The sequence below is a fragment of the Monopterus albus genome, unplaced genomic scaffold, assembly GCF_001952655.1.
Source record: "Monopterus albus unplaced genomic scaffold, M_albus_1.0 scaffold203.1, whole genome shotgun sequence".
In the NCBI taxonomy this organism is placed as follows: Eukaryota; Metazoa; Chordata; class Actinopteri; order Synbranchiformes; family Synbranchidae; genus Monopterus; species Monopterus albus.
In genome coordinates this window covers 14945-25751 of record NW_018128083.1, presented here as the reverse complement: position 1 = coordinate 25751, position 10807 = coordinate 14945, and the positions used below count along the sequence as shown (strand labels likewise).

The 10807-nt window shown below is 41.1% G+C and overlaps 1 protein-coding gene across 6 annotated transcripts in view; it reads left to right on the top strand.

Moving 5' to 3' along the window:
* The window catches only part of iqsec1b (IQ motif and Sec7 domain ArfGEF 1b), a 248188-nt gene extending 238107 nt beyond the window's left edge, over positions 1–10081 (top strand). For 5 of the 6 annotated variants that reach the window (XM_020618268.1, XM_020618269.1, XM_020618267.1 and 2 more), the window contains 8 exons: positions 421–560; positions 1068–1097; positions 1191–1316; positions 1416–1515; positions 1790–1951; positions 2084–2260; positions 3540–3589; positions 5674–10081. In XM_020618268.1, the coding sequence (XP_020473924.1) occupies positions 421–560; positions 1068–1097; positions 1191–1316; positions 1416–1515; positions 1790–1951; positions 2084–2260; positions 3540–3589; positions 5674–6219 (1331 nt within the window). In that variant the 3' untranslated portion in view covers positions 6220–10081. The remainder of the gene's footprint in view (positions 1–420; positions 561–1067; positions 1098–1190; positions 1317–1415; positions 1516–1789; positions 1952–2083; positions 2261–3539; positions 3590–5673) is intronic. The other variant, XM_020618272.1, reaches the window with a different exon arrangement.
* Positions 10082–10807: the final 726 nt, after the last annotated feature.

Here is a 10807-nt window from a genome sequence, read left to right as displayed (position 1 = left end):
ATCAGTGTTGCTACCTAAGTGGACAGTTTGATTTCACAGAAGTGTGACTGACTTGGAGTTACATTGTGTTGTTTAAGTGTTCCCTTTATTTTTTTGAGCAGTGTATATAAGAAAGATTTGCAGTTGAGGCACTAAAGTTTTTATTTGCCCTCAATAGATTTTAAGGGTATTAAGAGGGGCTTTGTGGCATGGCTAACTAATTTTTCTGCTTATTGAAGTGTCAGTAATTAAAGAACAGTATTAAATGCAGGAGAAATATTCATCCTCAGAGAGCTCTGAAGGCTGTTTCTCTCTGTACTGGGAGATATATGTGCAGCACTGGGGTATGTAAGTAAATTCAGGGGTTCATCAACTCTCATAAACCTGAGAGTTAATCATTAATCCTCTCTTTTTCTCCCTCCTCCTTTCATTCTCTGACAGGAGTGGATGACGGCGAGGACATCCCCCGGGAGATGCTGGTAGGGATATATGAAAGGATTCGCAAACGGGAGCTCAAGACTAATGAAGACCATGTATCCCAGGTTCAAAAAGTGGAAAAACTCATTGTTGGAAAAAAGCCAGTAAGTTTGACCTCACCCTTGTAGAGTGTGAGCTCTTCTATCTTCCCTTCCATTCAAGACCTGAATCTAGCAGGAGCATGCAAAACCAAATTATCCGATGCACCTCTGAGGTGTCAGAGTGAATGTGAGCTTATTCATGATCCACATTCTCTAAAAGGGAAATGAAATAACAAAGAATTCTTTACCTTTCTCCAAGAGTTCTTTCCTTTTGCTCCATTCATCAAACTAACTCTATATAAGCCAGCAGACAACCATTTGACCTTGACAATGTCATAATGGAAACAGCATTAAAAGACCATTTGTGAAGGACAGTTATATGTTTGCTTTGTGATCCATAAAACTGGTATTCTTAATTTTAAATTAGACCCATATTTACACTTAATCTTCAACATTAATTATGAACATTAAGTGGATTGGCTTTTCTCTGATGTATCATGAATTTAAAATTTACTGTATGTGTTCACTGATCTCTGCAAAATGACTCTTGTATATTTTGCTTTTCTATAGATTGGCTCTTTACACCATGGTCTGGGCTGTGTAAGTATTAGTCTTTTTGTCATCTACATCTTATGGCTGAGTGGAAATATTTGTAAGTACTTCAAATCAGAAATGATGCTGTACTGTGTGCAGGTACTATCCCTACCCCACCGAAGACTGGTGTGTTACTGCAGACTTTTTGAAGTACCCGACCCCAACAAACCACAAAAGTTGGGCCTGCACCAAAGGGAGATCTTCCTCTTTAATGACCTGCTAGTGGTATGACACACCTTCTTCTTCTAGCACGCTGAGAATACACAAGGATATGCCCCTCAAAGAGTCTGTAAACCACATTTTATGCTATGCTTTTTTTCATAGGTTACCAAAATTTTCCAGAAGAAGAAGAATTCGGTGACGTACAGCTTTCGGCAGTCCTTCTCACTTTATGGCATGCAAGTGCTGCTCTTTGAGAATCAGTGTAAGTACCACAGAGACTTTCCCTAAAGGTGCCAGTATTCTTCAGACAAACTACTTTGCGTTGTCTGAATATGTTTATACTGCTTTCAAATCACCACACTCAGACGCAAGGTATGGAGGGAGGGGTTTCAGATTGAGCATTTGTTTGGAAGCTTACTTACACTGTAATGTTCGCATAAGTTCTTAAAACAACCCTAATTGCCAAAGACCCCCTTAGTGGTCTGTGTGTATTTTGTGTGGACAGTGATTAAATTGTTGATATCGTCACTGTTTAGATTATCCCAATGGAGTCCGCCTGACCTCGGCCATTCCCGGAGCTGACGTTAAAGTCCTCATCAACTTCAATGCACCCAATCCTCAGGACCGCAAAAAGTTTACTGATGATTTGCGAGAATCTATTGCTGAAGTCCAAGAGATGGAGAAGTACAGGATAGAATGTGAGCAAAAGTTTTCTTTTTGTGTGGTTATTTGGCATTATTTAGTCTAACTAATTTACAATGATGCAGCTGTGATATGTGGATGGTGGACGTCGGCTTTACTGTCAGCTTGCATATGTTTGTCTTGCACAGCTGAGCTAGAAAAACAGAAGGGGGTGGTGAGGCCCAGCATGTCCCAGAGTTCAGGGTTAAAGAAGGAAACAGGAACCAGCAACTTGAGCAGAGCAAGCCTCGACGACAGCTATGCCATTGGTGAAGGTTTGAAGAGGAGTGCCCTCAGTAGCTCCTTGCGTGACCTCTCTGATGCAGGTAAAATCACGGGTTGGTAACCTACTATCTCACATCTCCTCCCTCTGCCAGACAAAATACAGTGTATACCCGAGCTGGATGCTGGCATGATAGTAGCCACTCCTAGATGTTAACTGATTTGGAAACTTGGAAGAAGCTCAACTAATCAACTAATAATTCTGCGTCACCAGAGAGGGGGTGGGGGCAGCGCTATGTAGGTCACTGCGATCAACTTGAGCGTCTTAGTGGTAAGAGGAATTAATGTTGTGCAGCTGGTTCAGGCAGGTAGTAGAGAGTCGCCTCCACACTGCATAGCTGCATTGTACAAACTCACTCAGTGACCTCATCACTGTGTTCAGAGTTGTAAAGCATCATGAAAGGATGAACTGAGCTGTCTGGTTTTGATCAGTGCTCTTTATGCTTTTTGAATGAGATACAACATGTTAGTGGTGGCCTTTATAAAACCCAGTCAATACCAGATTTTGAGGCCTGTGTTTTCTGCTTAAGTTGTTTAACGGTCATGCGGTGTCCTTAAAATTATATTTACAAGGTTTTCAGATGTGTGTGTGTGTTTGGCTGAATTATGGGAAATATAAGATCCAATGATTTTGGATTGAAACTCATACTTGAGACCAATGTTTGGGATGTCCTGCCCTGTGATGCTGAGTTTTGAACCATTCTTTTTTGATGTATCTCCTTTGAATCTTGCAGCTTAATTGACATGAAATGCTAACTTGTTGAAATATTCCTTTAATGCAGCCAGACTGCAATTCTTTACTAATGGGAAGGTCTCCTGCCAGCTGTGTCTCACATTAGTGTGTAGACACCCAAGCTTGAGTTATCCCAGAGGCTGACCTTGTCGTGGAGCTGTGGCAGTAACCTGCTTTCCTTTAAGGATAAGGATAATCAACTTTATTGGCCAAGTATGTTACCCACAAGGAATTTGTTTCCGGTACAGAACCGACGGCAGCCATCTGCGGCGCCACCTCAACCGATGGCTCTAACCATCGGGGGCAACGGGGGGGTTCAGTGACACTTCAACACGCGGACTGCCGGCAACGAGATTCAAACCTTCATCCTTCTGGTTGGGAGATGACTGCTCTACCCACCACACCACTGTCACCTCCCTTTAGTCCTTATTCATCTCCCTCTGTTATACTGATAGTCTGCTGTTAGCTAGTCATCTGGCACCTTTGTCACCTTAGAGTGCTAGCGCCCTCTTGCACTAGACAAAAGGATATGTGCACCTTCACAGGTTAACCAGACATGTCTGATCTGTCATGTTACATGTTCTGGACAGGCAAGCGTGGGAGACGCAGCAGTGCAGGATCACTAGACAGCAATATGGAAGTAAGTAGGATTGTTGCTGAGCTGTCCTCTGACTTTATGTTGTTTACTCTGAACTTTTTTTTTTCTGTTTTGATGGTGTTTTTGGATGCCTTGGGCTCTTTGCATGCACTGGACTGAAAGGGAATGATCTGCTGTGGCCGATGCATTAACCCTTCATGTACACAGCATAACATTAATAATAGTCCTGACTCATAGTAGAGCTGCTCTGTGTTGATGCTAGAGTCACACCTTTATGTTTATGTTTTCATCCTCTCTGGTGTAGGGGTTAGACTTTTAGCCATTTCCTGAGGTTTGTCCTTTTTTGTTCACTCAAATATAAACCTGGCTGTGTTTTTCAGTTACCAGCTCCTGCATGCTCACACAGTTTGAAGTGACCATCCTGCACTGCTTCTTTTCATTGACCCCTGACCTTCACAAGAAGTTCTTCCCCTTTCCTTTTCACACTGAGCCATGTGCTGCAGTGAAAGAATACAAGCATGAAGGCACAAGCATATATTGATTTATGCTTTCACAAGCTAGATAATGTGTGACTGGGGACACTTGCATGTAGATAACTGAGTTTAATGTAATTGTTGATCAGACACAAGTCTAAGTTTTGCAGTTCTTTACTGCTAGTTTTAATCGCGAGCTGTTGTCAGACAACTTAAAGGATAACGCTGCATTATTCTTTCTTTCTTTTTTCTGCCTTCCTTCCTTATCAACAAATTCCATGAAAGGACTAACATCAGCAGTGTGTTAATTAAGCTAGCTGTTAGCTGGCAGCAATATGTTAGTCTGTTCAGCCACACATGACAAACTGGGCCCTGGTCTGATTTGGCTTAAAGACTGGGTTACTTGTATATATGTATATATATATATATATTTTTTTTTAATATATTAAATGTGACTCCATGTTCTGCCAGCAGCACCCACACAAGTTGCAAAGATGAATAACTTGTGCAACATAATGTTTGGGGTTTGTTTTTGACCTTTTAGGATCGACTGCAGGATTCTAGTGCTACTAGAACTTTCATACAGGCCCACTGCTAGTGCTATGAAAAGTTACTTGTTGTCAAACATGTAATACTAAATACTGTATGTATAATTAGGTTATACTTTTTTTAGCACTATGGTTATATTTAAGAAGAAAATGATAAATTCTACACAACTTTCTGTATGAATTATTGCAAGGATCAGGCTGCTCTGTTAAGTCAAACACATTATGTAACAATTTATGACAACACATAAGGATATCATAACTCAAGACTATTATATTTTTGATTTTCTAAAGCTTCTGTAAATAGTTCAGTTTGCATGTAATGCATGGCGCTGAAATATCTACTTCATTGCTTTGACATAAACCTTTGGTTTGACTGTTTTGTATTTATTGTGTTATTTTATGTTTTGTGTTAAAGCATAGCTTTGAATCCCTTTAAAAAATTGTTTTGCTGAGGGTGACTTTAGAAAAACATCAAAACATCAGTAAAGTCAGTAGTGCACTTTCAGTGAACCTTAACTTGTCAGCTGAAGACTGTGCAGCATACAAATGTGTATACTGTACACAGTCTGTGGCTTCAGATTGTTCTGTCACTGCAAAATGAAAAAGGATACTGTAACCTTGGAAACCAGATATATTAGTGACAGGAAGTCATCTTAGTATCAGCAATCATGGAGGGAGTTGAAAAAATTAGAAGCCGTGCATCTGTTCATGACGGTCCCGACACTGTAACCTCTGACAAGCTCAGCTGAGCCTCTAAAGTATTTTAGAGCGAGTCAACCATGAGATGTTTGCATGGAAAAACAAACAAAGTCAGTGAACCTCAAACGAAAATGTAGACACTTTTCCACAAGGATGGTCATTTTAGATTTGAGATTGTGCAGTTGGTTCTGCCGTGTGAAGTATCTGACAAGGATGTGCATACTTCAGAAGCCACAGCCCGTGTGTTTACACATCCACAAATACAGTATGTCTTTTGTATGCATAAAATTTCCCAGATTTTAATTTGCAGCAGGTATATTTGTATATTTTCTACAGTTTCTCACTGGACAGAAAAAGCAGACATTCTGCTGTGTCTGTTATTTTCTGACTGTCCCCTCTTTTGCAGGGCTCCATCATTAGCAGTCCTCACATGCGGCGGAGACCCCCCTCCAGCCGAGACTGCCCGTCTCGCCACAGTGGACATTCCCTGCCCAACTCCTCTTCTTTGCTCGGGTCTTTGTTTGGCACAAGGCGTGTCAAGTCCCCCAGCCCCACTGCTCAAGCCCCGCACCCCACCCTCATCTCTCACACCCCGCACCCTGCCAACCTGCACCACACAGCCCGACTGGACGCGGACACGCCCCTCCCCATGCACCCACACCATGTCCAGTTCTGCCACATGACCCAGAACCCCCCGCCTTACCACCACCACCACCACTACCACCCACCAGCCCACTTGCAACACCCTCCACACCAGTTCCATCCACCCCCTTCTCACAGCCAGCAGCAGCCCTACCCACCTCACCCTCACACACAGCACGGTCACGGAAGCCACTTGGTACACTCCTCCCATGCTACTCATGGCCCCCACCACCACGGGCCACCACCTCCACCCTCCCAGGCCCCCAGCAGCACCAAGCCCAAGCACAGCGGCATCAGTACGGTGGTGTGAGGCGTGCGGGGGCCTCTCTGGGATCTCTGACTGAACTTTATTTTTTTCCTCCGAGGCTTGTTGCTGATGAGACAGTTGCACTGTGCACCGCTGGTCTGGGGATGTGAAGCCAGACGAGATCCTGTGCCTCCTTCAGTGTTTTTTCTTAGGCCCATCACTAAGGCAGTTTCTGGTTGTTCCTTTCATTTTATTTCAGGTCACAAGTCATGACTGCCTGCTTCAAGGGCGACAGACAACAACACAAAAGCATGCACAAAGACCACAACTACTGTTTCTCCTCAGTAAATTAAATAAAAATACCTTGCTTACTAGTATAAGATGTAAATAGTAATCTTGACTTTAATGTCTACAGAATGGTTTTATCTAGTATGAAGGTGGTTTGGCTGCACAGACAGACATATACATGGTCAGCCTTAGCAGAGCAGTAGCTGTACAAGTATTTAATGTAGCGGTAGTTCACAGTGCACTGTGATCTCTCTGTTAGCAGTGATAAATGTGCCAATTATTGAAGCATTTACTAACTTAGTCACAAATATTGCTTTATGTACTGTATATTGTGCATAGTATTTTGTAAAATAACTATTATTATGATGATTATTGTTATTATTATTTTTATTACTGAACAAAAGGCATCAGTTAAAACTCAGTATTACACTCGCACATAGGTGGCATAGTTTCACTGATAGGACACAGATCAATGCTTTTATTAATTAGGCAATTCAGTAAGCTGGAATACAACTGTAAATGGTTGCCTTTAACTTAGAACTAAGATTGTTGAAGGCTGGTGCACACCAGCTTGCATACAGTCTCATCCACTGTACTTCACTGGTTTCGAGGTCATTTCTCCTACTCTGGAAAAAGGAAGTCACAGCGAGCTGCTAAGCAGACAGATTCATCTGAATGTCCAGCCTTCAACTACTGGCTGCTTGTCTGCCATCATTTTATTTTTTTAGAGTCCAATAAAATATATGAAAAACTCTATATGTTGTACTGCAACCTGCTAGGATTCTTCAAGTCTGTGCTCCAGGAAGAAGAGGAGGTCTGCGATACTTTTCATGGAAACTGAAGGATCCTGTGCAAACTGTGCAGCAGGGAGCAGCAGCATGACTGTCCAAGCATCTATCCAGTCATGGAAGCTCTCAGCTGGCTGAGCGTACCCTGTCTCTCTCTCCGGTTTCATTGTGCAGTGAGCGTGTCGTGCAGTGCTGTTTACTCCCTCGATCGTGCTTTTCCCAGGAGCCACACAGACACCACAGTACAAAAATCAATCATTATCATTCTGTGATGGTGATAGCACTACTATGCTTCACTCGCCACAAATGGCAGTTTTATATCAATCATCTTTCTGACATATTATGGGACTGGCTGGTTGAACCTTCCTCCAAGCCTGTGTGCAGTATCTGTGGTGTGTGCAAAGCGAAGACAGGGGCCGAGTGTACCCAAGCATACGTTTTGTTGACAGGGATAGACAAAGCACGTGTTCTGCTTAGTTGATATCAATGACGGAAGTTAGTCTGTGTATGCTTAAAGACTGTGGGATGGGTTTTCTTTTTAATGTGTGCGTATTTATCATATTTACGTTTTTGTCTAAGAACAATTGCTGTCTGGTGGTTGTTTCATTTAGGTTAGTTCTATTAGGTTTGTCTCTTTATCCCTTCCACTGTCCTCTGTTATTTCTTCCTCAGTGTTTTAGTGAAGTGTAAGTATCCACACGGATTTGGACGGACTGGGTCTTCCACGCTCATAAAGAATGTCAAAGAAATAACTGTATGTAACAATGTATTTTGGAGATATTTTCTAAATACTGTGTATTTCCCAGTGTCAGTATTACACTTGACATTAAAATGAATGGTAGAGCATTTTTGACTTCTTCAGTTACAGCTAACTGAAGTCAGCTGTGTATTTGTATCACTCCAGGTGATAACCAGATGTTTGTCTTTTCCTGGTCGACATTCAGTAGGTTAGTGCACAACCGGATGTCGTCACAGCTATAAGAAGAACGTTCTCCACCAACAAAAACTTGTGTAATCTTTGGATCCGATGTGGTAAAAGATGTACCTGGATATCAAAGTGACAACTGACAGACATGAAGCTCTGTTATCTTTATATCTGTCATCTGTCTATGCTCACACATTACTGCTGTCAGGTGATGTCCCATAAATCAGTACTCTTAAATGCTTCTTTCCTCAAGGTTCACCTTTTAATTAGGCACCCCTAATAATGGGTTTATAAGTTGCAACTCATGTATTTGATTACTAGGATTACTGTCATCTGAATTTATAAGTGGTATTTCTTCATTATTTCCAATAATTCATCAAGTCTGCAGCTGTGAATTTTAGGAAGTGATTGTAAAATAGATTTTACACTATGGAGCAGTGTTTATATGAGTGGCTCCCTGTTTTGTTTCTGTTGTGCAGGGACACAAGGAAACACATACATGCACTCAAGCACATTGAGGATACACACAATACACACTCCTGTTTTCTTGGCCGCACACAGCTCCACTGATCAATAGATTATGGTAATCCCAAAGAAACACAGGAAAGTGCTGCCAAGGGCAGTGAAGAAGAAGAGGGCTACAGTCTGTCAAATGTTGATAGAAGCATTGCACGAGGTAAAATATATCAAAACATTTGGCTCTGTAAATGGTTCATAAGGAATAAAATGCATTCAACAAGCTTGTTTAACTTCATGCGTATATAAACACTGAATGTAAGCATAACTTTAGTTTGTTTACAAGAATCTGTACTCTAGGTCAGTTTTAAGTGATCAAACAATCTTCATAATGAATTTAGAGCTTGGTAAAAATAAAATCTAAGAATGTGTCATGCTGGGCAGGGCTTCCCACATTTCTCACAGCAAATGCCAAATAGTTGTGGCTAAAGTGGTCAAAAAAGGGTAAGGATCTGGGGGTCTTACCACTTCTGCTAAACACCAGCCATAGAGATTTTTCTCAACCTGGCAATTAATGTAAATGTTGTGCCCCTCAGTGGTTTATTACTGATATATTTGCCCTTAATAAAAACAGTAGTTATAACTTATAAAATGTTTATGATAGGTATGTTATTACAAAGTAGTATCAGTTTCAAAATGTTATGATCCAAAATGTATTTTGCAGTACTTTATATATTGCAGGGTACTCTAAATCTAATATTTGACCACTATGACCAGCATTTAATTTTGCATAGTTTATTTTGTATAGAGTCAAGAAAGTGCTACTATTGCAACTTTTTAAATCAGTTTTATATCACCTAAATTTGGAAACAAATTGTATTGGCCTTCTACAACTCCCTGATCCCTAACTAGTTGTTATGGACTACAGTTAAAACACTGGACAAGAAGAAGCCAAGCTTTATTAAATACTGATGGTTCTCCACATTATGTGTGTTTTCATATGAAAGTGGTTTTCAGTCACTACCTTCCAGTTCTTTCAGAAGACTGAGCTATTGTAAAACCTGTCCAGAATCCGTGTGAGGTGCTTTGTTGCATGCCATTGATGCCTACCATTTCTTTTTTCTTTTTTCCCTTAAGTGTTGTTCTGAAGCAGGCTTGACCAGACCCTAAACTTTCAAACTTATAATGTAGTTTTGATTTCTCTGATTGATGCTTGTTTACATGTAGATGCTTTCTGGCCTGCTACAGTGCTGTCTTTTCATTTCAGGTTTTGTCTTCAGCATGCATTTCACCTCTATGTCCACTGTACAGTATAAAGACAAAGCAGTCTACTGCTGAGTGTAAATAAATAGCAAACCAATCTGGGAAATGTTACTTAATGAGGGCATGAAAACCGGTTGCAATATTTTAAGGGTGGGTGAGAAAACATAAATAGTCTGTAAATTATTATTATTATTTACTGAATGTCTGCAGTTCCAGCTCCCCTCTGGTATTTACATAATCATCAAAGTGCATCTTTCTGCCTATCGCAGGATTGAATTATCATAGGATCTAGAAATGAACAGCGTACACAGTTAACATCACTTCTGACTTGCTTCCTGAAAAGCTCCTGTTCTCTCACACTCACAGCCCACTTTTAAAGTCAGTGGGAAGGGAGGAGTGCTCTTATTTTGTTATGCATTTGATTTCTACAGTACGTAGACAAAACCCTACTGATGTAAAACTAGTACTGTGACGATGTTGAGGACTCAAAATAAAATGATATACTGTAAAACCTGAGACGCATCTAAATGTCCCTGCTTTGTGTCTCAGCTGAACGACTGGGTAAGTCTAGGATAGACAGTGGACTTTTCTTTTAGTGTTCCCTACAGTCATAGGACAGCCCTTACATGTAAGCATTTCTATCTAAACGTGGTTTTACAGTTCGCTACCTAAGGACCACATAGAGGTTTTCTATATCAAAGTGCTCCTACACTCCTAGGGCCACATTTTTCTTAGATCTTGCTGGATCCCACCCTATTCTAAATGCACTAACGTCTTTTGTTAGACCCTCTCTTGCTTGGTACATTTGCACATCACTGAAACAATACAGTGCCGGTTTGTAACATATGCTTTTCTCCTGGCTCAAGCTGAGATACTCATGATAACACCATCAGCTATTTTCACAGGGTAGCTTCCCCAAGAAGTAAATTGA